This window comes from Opisthocomus hoazin, chromosome 17 (assembly GCF_030867145.1).
Source record: "Opisthocomus hoazin isolate bOpiHoa1 chromosome 17, bOpiHoa1.hap1, whole genome shotgun sequence".
Classification (NCBI taxonomy): Eukaryota; Metazoa; Chordata; class Aves; order Opisthocomiformes; family Opisthocomidae; genus Opisthocomus; species Opisthocomus hoazin.
The window spans coordinates 3,619,280-3,636,959 of NC_134430.1; the positions used below are offsets into that span (position 1 = coordinate 3,619,280).

A 17,680-nucleotide genomic window follows, 5' to 3' on the forward strand; every position below is an offset into this window, starting at 1 on the left:
GGGCGCGCACGCAGGCGCGCTCCGGCCGCTTCCCCCCCTGCAGCCGCTCGCTCCGCACTGCCACCGGCTGGGGCGTGCGCGCTCCCGCCGCCGCCGAGGGGATCCCCGCCGAGGAGACGGTGAGCGCCTCCCGCCATCTGTTGCTCCCCCGTCCCCTCAGCCGTCCGGGGGTCCCGTCCTGACGCGGGGCGGCCCGGGGGCGTCTGCTTGGGCCGGGCTGTGCCGCGTCGAGCACCCACCGCAGCCTCGGACGCGGGTCGGGGAGGGCGCGGCGAGGCCTGGCCGAGCCCGCCCGTCCCGCGGGGCCGTGGCTGCCGGGGAAGTTGCTTTCTCCGCTACCAGTTACTCGGTCGGGCAGATACAGAGGGTCGGGGCGGGGGGTGTTTAAAGAATAACGCCAGAGCGGGCTGCTGCCTCGGCCCCCGTGTTTACCTCATGAGCCCTGAGCTTGGGTGTTGATCCCCCAGCCCAGTCGCTGGCCAGGGACTGCTCCCCTGGGTAGACCAGTCCTCCGCGGGCGGGCGGGATTGAGCCCGGCTTGGTAAACTCCTCAGAGCAGTTTTAACTGTTCACGTAGGATTTGCCGTGCCGCTTCTAAGTCCTTGTGTTCAGGGTTCTGGGGAAGCGATCCGATGGTCGCTCTCTGGAGCGATAGGATGCGATGATGGGAACCAGCTCAGCGGTGCCTGAAGAGCGGGTCCAGGCGACGCGGAGGTAAAGCCACCAGCGCTGCCTGTGCCCGTGCGCTGATGAGGAACCAAAGCTCTCAGTGGCAGGAGCTGCATTTTCCACAGCTTGCTTAAATTTCAGAAGACCTTAAGCTTTGTAGGAAGAGTTGGCTTTAAAGGGTTTCAGAGGTGCCTGTCACCTGGTATTTAAATGATAAGCAGGTATGAATTCTCAGAAGAACAAAGGACTTAGTAAAAGGTCTTATCAAGTGGCTTTAGTTCGTGGGATCCATTTAGTCCTGCTGTGCAAGGCCATTTAATCTAAAATCTAAGAAGGAGCGAGTGATCAAGCAGCTTGCTAACAGGTATTGTCAGTTGTGTACACAGTGAATTTGCTTATAGTTTTGAATTGTTTATTGCAGTAAGAATTAGCCGATGTTAATAAATAACTAGCATTTGTATGTTTTCATTCATGTCAGACCATCTTATAACTAGGTACTTCTTACCATTCCGGGGAGGTGAGTGAAGTAATTCCCTTTTTGCATGGGGGAAGCTGAAGCAGAGCAGTTTGGCTGTTGAACTGATAATCACGGCGGTGTACTTACCAAACATGGAGTTTTCTGTTTCTGGTTTTTGTTCCTGTCTGATAATTGCACAATAAAATAGTTCCACCTAGTCTGTTAAAATACCACTTCTCACAGTACTGTTTCCAACGGTACTTCTTTGTTAATATTCATACATCAGTCTTACCTGTCTCATCCTTATTTCAGGGAAGCTTTACATATTCTGGCGTTGCTCAGTAACCGTAGTGTTTTGATACAGATTTGGGTGAAGTCAGGAAAAACAATCTGTGAAAAAGAATTAACCATGTAAGTTTAGGATTTAAAAAAATTAGAACTGTGATGCATTCTTATTTTTTAAAAAACAAAACATAACAGAAGTAGCTTTAATAGTTCAGTGCTCTCTACAGAAGCTTTTCAGATTTTGTTTTTATGCTAGCAAGAAATACCATGCTGTAAATTATACAGAACTGTTGATCTTGTTGCTGAAACGTTTCCTTAACTTTGATTAAGATTGCTTCTATTAGATCACTTTCCCTGCAGACTGTTTGCAGGAATTAAAGAATAACTGCATTGCTTTCTGCAGCTTAATAGTGTACAAGTTTCTACTCTTGTTCTCTGAAGGAACAAGTGATTTCTGGTAATTCAATTTTTGTTACTAGTTGAAGAAAAAAAATGTAATCCGTTTCATGGCAACGGGGATGTTTAAACTGCCCCAGCTCTCCAGTATTGTTTACACACATCATTTGAGACCCACTGCCTTTTTACAGAGCAGAAAATACCTTCCAGTAAAATGTTTTGTTGCTGTATGCAAGTATTACAACGTGTTGAATTCATACCTAACAAAATTTGAAGCCAGTGAGGGTGTTTGCTGTGTGTAAAGCTGGATGCAGTGTGCCTAGGCAGGTTTGTGTGTTTTCCATCAGGATCCTTAAGCTTCTTTACAAATCTGCAGAGCAGCTCTTCTGTGCAGTAACGCACGCCCGTGCAGAATTCGATGTGTATCATAGTACCACAGATTGCTGTTGAGCGAAAAGCGGCATTTTCCTCATAGCAAGGGTATTTGCGCTGTGACAGGTCTACAGGGCCGATCCTCTGTGGGGAACAGAAGTCAGGCCTGCAGCGCAGGGTCACCAGGGCTGTCCACTCAGCTCTGTTTCCAAGCAGTCGTGCCTCAATAGCTTGTTTTAATCTGTGTGCATTTTGAAGGTGGGAACACACTGGTAGACAGTGACAGTTGTTGATTGCCTGTTTCACATGCAGCTGGATGAAATAAATCAGGACACAGAAGACTGAAGATGCAGAAACTACAAGTTTAATTTCTTTAATGTTAAGATGCTAACCCGACAGTTTTTGCGTACTGTTGACCGGTTCGTGCATGGTGAAAATCATAGCGACCTTGCAGCCATCACTTTATCCCTGTCTTCATAGGTTGCTTGAATCATTTAATGTTATATAAACTAATTCTTAAAAAAAGCTAGATCTTGTGGCTTTTCATTGGCTTTTTTCCTTTTCTTTTTTTCTTCCCATCCTCTGTTACAGTGTCTGTGGTGTTTGGTGATATCTGAGCTCCTGTCATTTGTTTGCAAACACTTCTGTTGTTTGTTACTGATCCCTCTCCAATTTCAAAGATGATTTGGCAAAGACCTTTGCTTAGTTGTATTGTTTACCTGCCTATTTTTGTTGCCTTTTACTGCTCTGTCTTCTGTATGTTGTTACCTTTTCATTTGTGAATTTGCCCTGTTCTGTTATACCAAACAGACATGGAAATAACCGTCTCTTTTCAAAATACAAAATAACAGCTTCAGAGTTTTAGAGCCTCCTCATGCTGGAACTTTGAACTTCATTCTAATTTTCTGAATGACTTTAACCAAATTTGGCAAAAGAAGGAAAAACTGGGGTGTTTTTTTTTCCCCACAGTGCATTCTTTATGTCTTTAAGTTGGTGTTTTAGAAGGTGTCTTGTATTGCTCTTTTTAACAGTATCCGTTTTACTTTATTTTCAAGCAGATATTTCCATCTCGTTGGTGTGTAAAAGACCTCCTTTCTATTCAAGGAGCCTATACAAATTCTCATTGTACAGAATATTAGCCGGAAATGTAGAGTTCAGGTGTCTTATATGTATAAATAAAAACCTAGATCTGCCTTTATGATGTTCATCTATTTGCTCTTTTTTTTTTTTCCCCGATGTGCTATTCCTCTGTGCCGACATACCAAGCAGAGGAACATCTCTGTGGTCACTGCAGTATTTGGTGTTGGTAATCTGCAGATTGCAGGTCCTGAAATGACATAATAGATAATAACAACTTTAAAGGAGGAGTAATGGATTCATTTGATCATCTGTGGATTAAATTCTATCTCATTTTAATTGTGATGTCTGATTCCACAGTACTAACAGAATGAAGAGAGGAGTACTACTGCAGGCACACTGTAAGTCACAATAATTCTGCACTCCGTTAATCTTATTTTCTTGATGCTTTTGCCTGCTTCCAGTCTGCTTTGTTGACTTTATTTTGTAGTGTGTGAGGCTCAGACAGACTGAACTTTTAAAGCTCTTTGTAGCGTGGCCAACTTGACCTTACTTTATGTTGATCTGTATGTTACCTTACTTCCTCTCTTATTCACCGTTAATTTAAGTCTTTGAATTTACTTGCCAGCATTTCCAAACTCTCCTTTTCCTGTGCCAGTTCTGCTCTCTTGCCTTGTTTGCAAGTCTCCTCATTCTTTGATTTGTCAGAAGACGAGGGGTTTGGGGCAGTCAGGTGTGGCTTAGGTGTTTTGGAAGTGATCCGTACTCCTCTCCGACGGGAATGCTTGGGGAGGTAGGACCAAAACCAAGTTAAGGCAAGCATGTTGCTCTCAATTCTCTCTGCATGTAGCTTGGCTTGATTGTAGGTGTCTGTGTCCAGTTGCATGTTGGATTGATGAGTCCAGAACTCTCTTGGAGTCTGTGCTGCCAAGCCAGATGGTGGCTTTTCTTTTTACTGTGTTGGCGTATTTTCCTTTTCTCTTTCCTTTTTGCATGAATCAGTGAGCACAAAAAATTAGATTTCCACCAGCTCCACGTTTTGTTGCATTTACATCCTTCTTTCTGCGATGCTGAGGAGTGTTTCCTGTGAAAATTTTGAAACTTGCTGTGCTGGGAAAATTTAGCCAGGTCTGTGCATGACTTTGTGTTGATTTGGCTAAAGGTGTGACAGTGAACTGGTGCAGTTGTGTGTGCATGTGCACACGTTGCTGCAGGCAGCTTTTATGTGTCCACACTGAGGTTACGTTGATTTAACTCGTTTAACTTCACACCTTGTGTGCGTGTCTCTAAGCAGTGTGTAAAGACTTAAAATAGGTACTAAATCTATTTTTTCCCATTTCACGTGCTATTTCTCCTTCATTATGAAGAGTTGAGAGTGTTCGGGTGTTGTTAATTAAAAAACTTGTCTGGAACCTTTTCCCGTGAGTGAGCATAGATTCAGTATGGATTTTTTAACGCATTTTTTTAATGCATGCTGGTGTCAGGTGATGGCATTTCTCGTTAACTGCTTCAAAAGCATAAGCTAGTTAAGTAAATACTCACTTGAGATCGTTGCCAATGAAACACGATACATTTACTTACATTTTTTTAGTGTTATGTCAAATTAACACCCCCTCCAAATCTAGATATAGTACAGTTACATGTTTTCTATCATTTACATTAGAATATGCAGTAGTGTGATAACCTCCTCGTGATTCTTGCAGCGATAGGTGACGAAAGAGGTGCTTCATTAAAATCTTTTTTTATTGTGTAAAAACTGGTTTATCTAAAGTCTTCTATTTAGTCTCTTGCTTGTTTGAAATTTTTTTTTCTTCCTTGGTGTGTTTACTCAAGGCTGCAGATACTCTCTTACCTATCGGAAGGGCATTCTCCAGTGCTTAGGAGAAGGAAATATCCTCACATTAGGAGATCTTAGGGTTTGTTCTTCCCGTATCTGCCACTGGCTTGGAGAGGCTTTGGACTGATGATTTAACTTTGCTGTAGACACCTGTTTCCATTGGTGGAATAAAGATATTTCTTTAAATATCAGAAGACTACTCTGATAACTTGGGAAGTGTTTTTAAGTCATTAAATAAGAAATTGCTGTTAACTGAAAAGCGTGTCGTGGAGAAAAGCTTCTACAACTGTATGGTAGTTCTTGATTTATGTCAGAGTAAAGGGAGGAGAAATTTCATTTACTGGACTGAGTGTCTTTGTCTTCCTTTTCATAGACTGAACAGCAGCGTCTTTATCCCGTTTATAGAAATGAGATACGGTGCTTCTGTTCTGTGGATGAGAGAACAACTTTCTTGTTGATTTCTATTCTTTTTTTGTAAAATTATTTGCCTTAAAGAGCAGTCAAAGCAAGATGATGTGGTATCTTCACATTCTGTTCTTGTTTTGTTTTTTGGAATGGCAGACCCCTACTAGAAACTGGAACATAAAGAAGAGTTGCTTTGGGTGAGCGATGCTCAGAGATACTATGAAGTCCTGGAGTGACAGCCAGTCAGACCTCTACAGCAGTGACCAAGAAGAAGAAGAACAGATGATTTTTGGAGAAAATGAAGATGATTTGGAAGAGATGATGGATTTAAGTGACTTGCCTACCTCACTCTTTGCTTGCAGTGTTCATGAAGCTGTGTTCGAGGTACAGGAAGAAAAGGTAAGGTAGAGAGAGGAGTTTGGTGTGTAGTGTTGTAAGTATAGATACAGCTATTGAACATTTTTGTCTGGAATTTCAGTGTATTACTGCATATTATAATGGGGGGGGGAACAAGCCAAATTATTTACCTGGTAAGCTCAGATCAGAAGGAGTACAGTTACCAAAGAGCAGATAATACTACATTTTTCTGGCATTTGAAATTGTGAATAGATATACAGTGCTTCTCCCACAAAGAGCTCTTCTTTTTTTTTTTTTTCTCGTTATGCAAGGTACCAAATCCAAGGGCAGATTTAAATAAAATCTGAAAGCATATTTTAATCTTTTATTTCAAGGCAAGGATTCTGTTGAAAGAGCATTATAAATTTGCAGGATGCTGTTCTTACTTGAACACCTTGAAAGTGGCTTATAAAGACCTTATAACAAACTAAATCTTCTCTGGCCTGCTAACATTTGTATTGCGTCAAATCTGTACTTTCCCATTGCTTCCAACAGCGTCAGGAATAGTTATGTACACTACATGAGTGAGGGAAAATCGAGGGGCTGATAGGAGAGCTTTGGTCTGTGGCTTCTTCAGTTTCAGTTTGCAAAAGTACTCAGGAAGCCTACAGATTTGCTGCGAAGTTTGCAACATCTGAGGGAAAGGTGTGGTGTTAGATAGGAAATGCTGCTCTGTGCCTTAGAGTTGTTGAATTGTGTATTTACATATAAGTCAATCTTTCAGATATTTAGTGAGCTGAATTCCTAAGCCAGTGCTCCTAACAAATGGACATAGTATGTTCCAAATAAAAGGAACAGCGATCAGTTGAGAACATGCACGTGGTGTCGGATAAACAGTTTGTAAAGCAGCTTACAGATCTCCTTTTGGGTAGGGAGGGTGATTATTGCATAGTGAGAGCTGTTGTTCTCATTGTTTGTTGTAAGTGTATTGCTGTGGGTACAAAAAACAGGTGCCAGAAAAGGCTGTTGAGTCTTTAGTGGCTTATTTTCAGATGTGATGCTTTATTTTTTTTCTTTCCCATGTTTTATAGAGAGAATGAGATCTAGTTTGTTAGCCATTACTGGGCCCGGCGCTACAAGACAGACACTGAGTTGCTGGAGCATGTCCAGAGGAGGGCAACGAGGCTGGTGAGGGATCTGAGGAACAAGTCTTACGAGGAGCGGCTGAGGGAGCTGGGGCTGTTCAGTCTGGAGAAGAGGAGGCTGAGGGGGGGCCCGATTGCTCTCTATGACTACCTGAAAAGAGGGTGTACTGAGGCGGGGCTTGGTCTCTTCTCCCAACTAGCTAACGATAGGACAAGAGGTGATGGCCTCCAGTTGCATCAGGGGAGGTTTAGATTGGATGTTAGGAAAAATTTCTTTCCTGAAAGAGTGGTCAGGCACTGGACCAGGCTGCCCAGGGCAGTGAGGGAGTCCCCATCCCTGGAGGGGTTCAAAAGACGTGGAGACGTGGCACTTCAGGGCATGGTTTAGCAGGCGTGATGGGGTTGGGTGGATGGTTGGACTCGATGATCTTAGAGGTCTTTTCCAACCTATGATTCTATGTTTCTGTGCTTTGTATGCCTGGTGTTAAATGCTTCTCTTCAAAGAGTGTGAGTTGTTGCTAGCCTGTGTATGTCGGTGGAAGAGTTCATTTCTAGCCTTGTGTATTAGTGCTGTTTTTACTGAAAACAAAGCAGGCAATGAATAAGAGTGTGTCAGTCATATGTTATCTACTTAAAAAAAAATGCAAGATGACTTCTCCCTTCCTAGATAATTTTTTAACTCGGCAATGACTAATTTAAATTGTTACCGTTTCTGGTGGATGAGCTTCTAGTTCAAAAGACTTTTGTAAGTGGGGAGCACTCTGTTTGTCTCGGTGGTTACTACCCTTGGAAGAAGGTGGTGAAGCATCAGTTAATCAATGGAACATTAAATAATGCACTGGACTAATTGAACTCTGATGCTACAGAAACAGTGCCCCATAATTCATTGTGTGTCCAGTATAGAAAGTGCACACCTGAACTGTTGCCTTGCTAAATTGTTTTGTGCATGTCTGCGTGTGATTTGTCATTTTAATGCACATTTTGCTTTTCTCCATGAAATTATTCCCATAGTGTGTCTGTACATAGGAGGTGTATCAAGAGAGACGTGCTCACTTTTTCTTTAATGATGCTGGGATAATTAGTTGCCACATTAAACCGCTTGTAAATTTAACCACAATTTTAAAATTTTAAATTTTTCATTTCAGATTTAGTTTGTAAAGTGTACTGTCAGCAAGCTGATCCAAGCTGACTGTCATAGCCAAGACAGCAGTTTAGAATAGGTCAGAATTATACATTATATCTATAAATTGAATGTTTGCTATGCAAACTTCTTCCTAGTGCTTGGAAGAATAGAGGTGCTTTGATATCATATATGGCTTTTATCTGTTCTATGAAATTCAGCTTAGTCAGCCCCTGGACACACATTTCAAGGGCCTACAACTTCTTTTCAAGGCTGAATGCACAGCAAACAGTTCGTGAAATAAACGGAAATCGTGCTGTCTGCGCACGAACAGAAAGCAATCTGAAAATTTGTGGTGGTTTTGGGGTTTAGGTTTTTTGGGGGGGGCAGTGGTTTTTTTGGTGGCACTTGTGGTTTTGCTGCCCAGCGTTATTTTAGTTCATTTGGTAATGCTAGCAGAGCTAGCAGCACTTGCAAGCAGACAAATCAGAATCGGTCCTCCTCTTCCCTGATGTTATACTAGTCACAGCTGTACAAAATAGATTGCCCGGTTCTGTGTGTAGGCACAAATATTTTGTACTCGGCATTTTCATTTGTGAAACTTCACGAGTGATGATTAATACTCTGACAGGGAGAAGAGGCCAGAAAGACCCTGTTGATTTGAAATCAGTATATTTAATTCTTACAAAGCATTTTGCTCTGGTTCTAGTTCTCCCTGATTCTTTCATCCATTTTTTTGACATTTTCTAGCTGTATTTCTGGTTTTACTGCTGATTTGTTACAGCAACACTTAAACATTAACAGTTCACCTTGAATTGACTGTTAAGTTGTTGAATTTAATGCAGTCAGTTTTCACTTCAGTTTGAGTGTTGTGGGTTAAATACATGTTACATTTACAGAAAAATTGTAAGATGTCGAAGTTGGCATATGTCTTTTAACAATTTTGTCTTTTACATAGCATCTGAAAGTGTTTTTTCAAGTTTAGTTCTAACAGCAAAAGGTGAAAAATTCAGATAGAATAAAAGTATATATTGTTTTTCTCAAATATTCACCTTTTTGAGGGTAATGTCATGATTGGAACACTTTCTTGATCATTTCAGTTGCAGGGTTGATCCACTAGATTGCGGTTTTGTGTTTGTCAAGTACAAAATTTGACCAGTGTACAGAAGGAACAGGTTTTCCGATTTAATAAAGACCTTGACGTTGTACAGATTGGAGAGAATTGCGCAAGAAAATATTTTTGTTATAGCTGATATGGGCATCATCTGAAGAATTTCTTCAGCCCTATTTAAAGTGAAAAGCCCTCCTCCTCTAATTATTTTTAGAGGAATGAAGGCATCAGCAGGATTTCTGTAAAGAGATCAGTGTCTGTTGGAATCAAGCAAATGAACTATTGTCATTGGAAAGAGTTCTTAATGAAAAAGTATTCCTTTTTTTCTTTGCTTGTGTAGATCTCTCTGAATAACTGAATATTATCAGAACATAGTAAATGAAATTGAGATTGCTTGCATACTCTCATCTATTGATTTTAATCTGACTTTTTACAGTGAATGACACTAGGAAATTTCCTAGTGCATTTACACTAGGGAAAAAAGAAATACCTGCAAATTAGTTCTTTTGTATATCAGAGAACTAGTAAATCAAAACAGATGGAATTTCATAACAATGCAGTTATTCTTTTTCAGAGAACCTGAGGATAAGATTCCATATTCAATAAAACATGACTTTTCCATGTTTTTTTATTTCTGTGAACATATTGTTTAGTAGTAATAGATTTTTGGCTCTTCCTGCTCTGGAAGAGTAGGTCTTATTCATCCTGAGAATTTTGACCTTTTGCTTAAGCAGTCGGTACTTTAGTTTATGTAATATAAAAATTAACTGATTTGCGTAGCACTTTGGGAGATGCCTGGGTGAAAGTCCTGTGCAAGTGCCAGTGCTGTTGTTGACATCTGCACTTTCGAGTGAGTGTCGGTAGGTGGCAGGTCATACGTTAAGATTTTTGTAGGCTTGTTCACGTCGGTGTGCTCTTGGAATTCAGATTTAGTGAGATAAAGCAGTGCTGCTACACTGAGTGCAGATTTGCAAGCCGGGAAGTATGGAATGTGCAGGTTTAGGCAATTAAGGAAATGAATGGGATTTGGGAGAGGAAAGTGAAAGGAAAATGTGTTTTCGAGTGAAAATGTTCATTTTGTGTTTGGAGAATCTTTGTGCTTCATCTCTAGGAAAGATTTGAAGCACTTTTCACAGTCTACGATAATCAAGTTACATTCCAGTTATTTAAAAGCTTTAGAAGAGTAAGGATAAACTTCAGCAATCCAGAGGCAGCAGCAAGAGCACGGATAGAACTGCATGAGACTGACTTCAATGGAAAAAAGCTGAAGCTGTACTTTGCACAGGTATTCTGGAACACTAAGATGTGTCCGTGTTTCTTTTTTGCTCCACTTTTGCCCATGAGTTTTGTTTGTCATAAATATCTGAAGTTACCTTCAACCTCATTGTTCTGCACTAAGATGTATTATTTTCACTCATTGAGAAAATTCATGCGTTAGAGGACGGTTTTACTTTTCAGCTCGAGCTTGTAGAGTTGTAATCAGTGTGGGACAGTTGCTGTGTAGTGACACAAACCACCCTCCCCCATATATAAACAGAAATGTGCTGAAAGAAGCTAAGTGGGTCCAGAGATCTCTTTAGAATAGGTTCTCTACAGGCGTGTTCTTCTTGTTGGATTAGCAGCTTGCAAGTGTCGTATACAGCTACGTTGTCAACATTTACATAGAGCATTTGCTTACCTGCAGCATTTCTCCAAGGTGTCATACCAAAAGAACTGACAAAAGCTGTACTATTATTCTTAGAGCTAGGCTGAATTAAGCATTGCTAGTACAGAGGATGGGCATGAATTATTTGGGATGTAGACTAAATAAAAAGAGAATTAATATTTGTTATCTTACTCTGTATCTCCTGGCTTTTCGCTTCAGGTACAGGTGTCCAGCGAAATAGGCGACAAGTCCTACCTCCTCCCTCCACAACCTGTCAAACAGTTCCTGATATCACCACCTGCATCTCCACCAGTTGGATGGAAACAGAGTGAAGATGCAACTCCGCTGATAAACTATGACTTGCTTTGTGCTGTCTCCAAGCTGGGACCAGGTAGGAATATTTACCTGCTTTTGTTGTGTTACTTAACTTCAAAAATAGTTATCGAGGGAATTTATCTACTTATCTTTCTTTATGTGAGAAGAAACTGAGTCTCTCATGTGGTGCATTGTACTTGAAGAAAATGATCCCTCACTTTTTTTACATACTTTGTTAATTTGAAAGTATAGCACAGAACCGAATTGTGTGGTACTAGCTCCATCACATCCATTTATTGAATTTTCTCATAGTCTCAGTATTAAATGTCAACCAAGAAGAGGAATGAAAAATTCAGTCTCTTGCAGCTGGACAGTTGCCGTTATTAAGGATGCTAATACATACTTTTTGCGTTATATCATTAAACTTCTTTCTGAGCCTTCCTAGAAAACGTGCTGTTTGCTTTCTGTGAAAGGTGGGGAATCAGGAGGCTTAATGTTCTCAAATACTTTTGTAGGTTTTCATTTACAGATGTTGTATAAATGTACAACATAAATGATGTCACTTAAAAGTATGCTGCTTGTATTGTGATATCCTCAGTGTTTCACAATAGCTTTTTTACATCCCTGCATTCCTTTAAATATCAATTAAAAGATTGATTGGATTCAGAGTACAGTATAACAGATGCAGGGGCTATTTAAAACCATTTAACAGGTCTGGAATAAATTAATATTTGATTGTATTACTGCAGATATTAAGGAGTTTTTTGAAATAACATGGCTTAATACTTTTCCTTGGGGATGTTCTTAGCATGACTTTTGTTTGCTGCTCTTCAGGGGAAAAGTACGAGCTTCATGCAGGAACAGAATCAACTCCTAGTGTGGTTGTCCATGTCTGTGAAAGTGAGACAGAAGAAGAAGATGAAATAAAAAATCCCAAACAGAAGATCATGCAGACAAGGCGTCCAGAACCACCTGCAACAATACTGAATGAATCTAAAGCATTTGATTGTACACTGGAGGTAGGGGGTACTATGCACTGTTAAATTGTGTGATGCTCAAGATAGTATCAGAAATCAGACACTTAATGAGTACGTGTGTTGATGTCTGTACTGCTGCTATATGTTATGTATAGCGACAACAGATTTTACTTGTAGTTGTCTCTCATGTTCCAGATTTTGGATGCCAACGCTCTGAAAAGCACTTTAATCTTAGGGACTAGTACCCCAAGTGTAGCAAATCCTTGACTTGAAATAGTGAAAAATAGGAAGTCTAGTTGTGTTGTTCTGTTTTTTTGTTTTTTTAAGATGTTACCCTTTTCTTTATATTGTACAGTGTGATGTACCAAGTGCTGAAGTAATACCTTACTGCCACGATTGGATTCAAGAAGGGTCGTTGTGTAGCAATTAAAAGCTGATCTTCACTGGTACAACAGCTTCCAGTTAATATAGTGTTAAATGCAAGTGAAATGTACTCTTTATGCTAAAAATTCTTCCCAGCTAGTAATCTTCTGAAGTGAAGATGAATCTCTGCTTTTCTCAGAAATGCCAAGTATGTGTTTTTTAATTTGACATGAGGCACAAATACACGTACAGAACTAAATTTGAGTAGTTTTGCTAACTACACAGAGAAGAATACAGGAGGAAGAACCACAGTCCACTGAGAAGACAGACCCCAAGTCTGTTGCCAGCACTACTGCTGCTGCTAGCTGTGATGGTACACTGACAGGTACGATGCTTTGCACTGCCACCTAATGAGGAGTGAGTTACAATCTGTAAAGGGAAATAAGGATTCAGCTATTGAATGTGTTGTCTCTGATCCTCTCTGAAAATACGGTAACGTTTATTCCTCTACAGTCTTAAAGATGGCCTACACTTATAAATAAATTCAGTGACTGTTATGACTAAGTTATGTTAGGAGATAAACCATCTAGGGTTAATTTTTAACTTCTGCTCCTAAACTTCTCCAGTCTGTTTCGTATTTTTTTTAAGACAGTCAGTTGCCTGGCTTAGCCAGTTCTTAGGCAGTTTCAGTCCTTGTTTGCTGTTTTTCATTGAGACTTCTCCTGTGTGGCATCCTGTCTGTCTGATACAGCATCTGCTACTTTTGAGACCAGGATGCATCTTTTAAAATACAGATCTTTTAATTTTGTGATCTTGTGTTAAGTGTTTTAGTAGGAGGAAAATATGCCTCGGTATAATGACACGTGCTCCTATGCTTTTATGCTATTTTATAACCAAGTTTTTTTAGTCTAGACAGATTCTTCTTTTTTCTATTAAAAAAAAAAAATTTGTGAACAGACCAGGCTGCTGATGTTCATATATATTCAAAATCATTCAGAAATTGGCCTTTTTCAAATTCATTTTAGTGTGTTTCAATTCTACATGACGTGCTTATTGAATTTTCAAAAGTGTTTTCACTTGATTGACGGCGGAGAGAAACAGTGGTGGTCATGAATTTGCATGAGCGTGGTAGTTTTCAACTCCATATTGTACCAGCTCGTGATCCCTCCCTGCCACCAGCTTCAGGTTGCTAAATGGGATCCTGCAGGCAGGTCCTTGGTCCAGAGGCAGGAATAGTATATATTAAAAAGGTAGGAAAATGGGGTTTGTTCATCTTGCCTCCACAGGCATGACATTTATGTATCTCTTCAGGTATTAAAATCACTCGAAGTCCAATTCTGTGTCTCACTTTTCCATGGTATTAAAAAAAAAATGAAAATCTTGTATTGTCCATCAAGCTTGTGTATTTTTAAAATTCCAGAGGTCCATTTTGGATTTTCTGTGGTGTTCGTATTTTGTTAATGGTTTAATTTCTACGCTATTGTAGAAGTTGTTGTAAGTAGGAAAAAGTGGAAAACCTTCAGAAACAGTTTTATAAGGCAAATCAAGCAAATAATGTTGTCAGTGTACGTTGTGTAAAATGTATAACAACTTGCATTCCAACATCTTTCACTGTGTAAAGACATTTAAAATAAAAGCAATGCAGTGCCATTCACATGTGGTTTTTTAACTATATTCCTCATTGGCCAAAGTTTGACACATAAGTTTTCTAATAGTGTGGTATGCTTGTGCAATTGAGAGAACAGTTGGGATAGTTGATGGCTTTCTGTAAGCAAATTATTGGAAAAATAGTGCTGAAGAAGTTGGGGATTTCAACAGAGAAATCTTGGGCAGAGCTGGGCTTAAGGAGGGCCTGAGAAGGTTTTTAGGGTGGCTTTGGGTGCCTGTGGCAGCAGAGTTCCATTTGGAGGTTTACCTCATGTTAGTTTGGAGTGGGAGTTTGACTCCTGCTTAGACTGTCGTGGTAGAGAATGTCTGGGTTGGGGTGCACTGTTTAGCTCTAAAGTTTTTGTTGTAGGAAGGTAAATAATTACTTGTTTTCAGAAAATCTCAAAAACCCATTTCCACAGGGGGGAAATGGTGAGACTTTATACAAAATGTGCATGCGTTGGTCAACAGAATTACAAAACAGCAGCTGGTTGGCGCTGCGTCTGATTTTGCAAGCAGGTTCCCCTCTCTTTCATGGATCGGGCAAATTTCGGGAGCGTTTTTTGTGTTAACCGGTAGAGGGAGGCTGTGTGCCCTTCTCCTGACTCACAGTGATGCAATATAATTGAATTATATTAAAAATACTACAAAATCACATCCTGTTACTGTACGTGAAGCCGTGCCCTGTCTCTGTGACAGCAGAGGCGTCACAAAAAGGAAACTTGAATTTAGCCATCAATCAATATCGGAATTGATTCTACTCTGCTTTCTCTCCATCCATAATCTCCGGGGTGGCAGAGCCTTCCTTGTCAAATGAATGAAATTCAAATTTGCTGTATTTACTCCATGTGATGATTCAGTAATGACCATCAGAACCTGTTAATCACTGACCCGCTATTAACTGCAGGGCTGTTTTTAGAAGTAGGCTTGCACAGAGGCACCAACTCAGCCCTTTCTGAGCTTGCACTGCGTATAAATAAATACCCCGAATTCCTCTAATGCATTCTTCCCGAGAAGCAGCTGAAAAAAAGTGTGGTCTTTTCTTTGGGCAGTCTGCCTGTCTATTCTGGAGAAAACGTTGTGGGGGGACTTTATTTTATGATAGCTACGGATGGGCCTTGGTTTTGCAATCCTGTGATTACTGCTTCTCATTCTATTGCTACCTTGCTCCTGAGCTGCTTCCCCCAAGAAAGACCTCATGCAGAAAATGTCTCTTGATTGATTTGTTTTCTGAAAGGTTCTATTTCCTTTTTTGTCTGGTTTTGGATTACTGAGCTCTTTTAGCCCAGAACAGAAGATTGTCTTATGAATCTTAACGCTTACCAGGTTTTGTTTACTTGCTCCGCTTAATGTGTAAAACTTGCTAGAAGGGCTTCATGGTCCAGCGTGCTTTTAATGTGGAAAGAGACCACAGCCAAGCCTCGTGCCCTTGGAGAAAAATGCAGAAGTGTTTCCTTTGCTAAAGCAAACAGGAGGCGCGCACCTGGCTGGATCTGTGAGCCTTTGTTCCTGTGTGGGCTTACGCGGCACCTGCAATACATCACCCTGGGACTTCTCCGTGCTGCACACCCGAAGGTCGGCCTGGGGCACGGGGAGCAGCAAGGGAGTGAGCTGGTGACGCTGGAGTCGGTGGGAGGGAACTGTGGTCCTTGACACCTCCACGGAACGCGTGCTTAAGCAGCTGTTTGTTCTGAGCAAGATAAAATGCTTTTTCTCCCGTAGCTATTGACTGAGCTGAAATCTAAGTGAGCGTGGCTGCAGGGTTGTCTGCTGACATCGGTCGCTCAGCTTGAGCAAGGCTTGCACAATGTCTGAATGTGTCTTCACCTAACGATCAGGGCTAGAGACCGACCATGTGTCAGTATCGCGGTACTCACCATAATGGAGAGACAGGTGGTACCTTGTGCTCTGGTGGGTTTTGTATTGTATCTTTAAGTTATATTTGTGCTAAGAAAACACGGAGTATTTTAAATGTTAACTAATGTGTTGAAATCCTCTTTTGAATGGTATCTTACATTTCAACGTGTTGAGGCTTGTAGGAGGGAATGTTTGACTTCCGTAGTGAAGTGAACGTGTTCCAGCTATAGCATCAGCGGAAACCCAGGTGTCAGCAGTACTAGGGTGAGGCAGCGGGGAAGACATCGCAATCTGTTGTTTTGCTGTGTTGCATAAAATATAATAATAACAAGTTCTGTATCCTTCCTGGCTATCGCCAATGACCGTGCTCCTGTTTGAATGACGTGGCCCAGCAAGCAGGGATTAGGGAGAGCAACCAGGCTTAGCCGTGCTCTTCTCTGGGGCAGGTCGCTTCGTCGCTGCAGTTCAGTTCCGTCCCTTGCAGGTATGGTTTGTAACTTTTTTTGTGACTGTGGGTACACATACAGTACCAAGGTCCTGCTTTCAGAATACAATTCTAGACTTGGTAATAATGAATTTCTAGCTGGTTGTCATATCTGTTGTAAAATGTCTGTTCCCTCTTTTTTTCTGACAAATACAGGTCCAGTATATTCGCTCTGCTCTCTCCACTTCTAGTTGCAAGCAAACTGCAAATTTAATCAGTGGTGCTGTGAACTGACCTTGTGATCCAGGAGGAGTACAAAACCTACTTGGAAGTGTGAGCTGAATGTATGAATTCAGTGAGACTTAACACATTATTAGGTTATGTCACTTCCTTAGCTGCAAGGCTGTAAAGTGGGCCTGTGGTTTCTAACTGAGCGTTATGTTGTGTCCTTGGGCGTTCACTGACTTCGTTAGGATTGTCCTGGAGCATCCCAGTATCTCATTCCGTCCTCCACTAACACTGCTAACGGGATATTGGTGGCTGATGACCTGTAAACTGAGTAGCTGATGTTGAAAGAGCTTTATACATATGGCTATATGCTAATAGTATAAGGGCGATAAATTTAGGACCTGGTGAGGGATTTCTTCACAAGCAAGCACTTGGGAAAGTCACACCCTCCCTCTCTTTTGCCGCATAGGCTTTTAGAGAACCCATTTGCTTTTACTGAGCATTTATTTGGCTTCATTGTAGATGTTCACACCCCTTCTCAAGCATTGTAGCAGAGATGGCACTTAATAAATTAAGATTTTTTTATATATATATATAGTTGAAAGGGTACTTAGCACATAGTGGTGCCTGGAAACAATTACACTGGGCTTTTTCTGGTTTCTTTTGCTGTGTGCCATTTCATTCCAGTGGGACCCTCTATGTTTATTTTCTAATATAGATGATATTTCATACAGAAACTCCAAGGGTGTTTTACTTGAAAGGAGGGGATGTGACTGGCTCTCCTCAGATGTCTGCCATGAAGGGAGCATACTTGTTCAGAACAAAGCAGCGAGAATCAGGAGATTTGAATTCTGCTTCAAGCTCTGCCTTGGATTTCTGCAAGGAAGGAACGTAATCTGTCTTCTGGTGCAGCTGTGACAGTCTTACAGGCTCGGTACTGTTTTTCAGCAACGTTTGAAGGGGTGGGATGGGAGGGAATCGCTCTGCCTCCTGTGTTTTGTCCTCACCAGAGAG

General features: G+C 41.0%; 1 protein-coding gene and 1 long non-coding RNA gene across 3 annotated transcripts in view; one reads left to right on the plus strand and one right to left on the minus strand.

The window, feature by feature from the left end:
• On the plus strand, positions 1 to 14,164 carry RCAN3 (RCAN family member 3). Of its 2 annotated transcripts, XM_075437928.1 has the most exons (7): positions 1 to 119; positions 3,617 to 3,657; positions 5,655 to 5,897; positions 10,322 to 10,495; positions 11,075 to 11,246; positions 12,005 to 12,189; positions 12,503 to 14,164. In XM_075437928.1, the coding sequence occupies exons 3-7, from the start codon at positions 5,703 to 5,705 to the stop codon at positions 12,575 to 12,577; spliced, it is 801 nt and encodes a 266-aa protein (XP_075294043.1). In that variant the 5' UTR covers positions 1 to 119; positions 3,617 to 3,657; positions 5,655 to 5,702; the 3' UTR covers positions 12,578 to 14,164. The 2 variants fall into 2 exon arrangements, with proteins under 2 accessions (XP_075294043.1, XP_075294044.1); XM_075437929.1 differs by lacking the exon at positions 3,617 to 3,657.
• Positions 1,454 to 17,680, minus strand: part of LOC142363425 (uncharacterized) — a 22,841-nt gene continuing 6,614 nt past the window's right edge. Inside the window, exon 3 of the long non-coding RNA XR_012765737.1 lies at positions 1,454 to 1,516. This is a non-coding gene — a long non-coding RNA (uncharacterized LOC142363425). The remainder of the gene's footprint in view (positions 1,517 to 17,680) is intronic.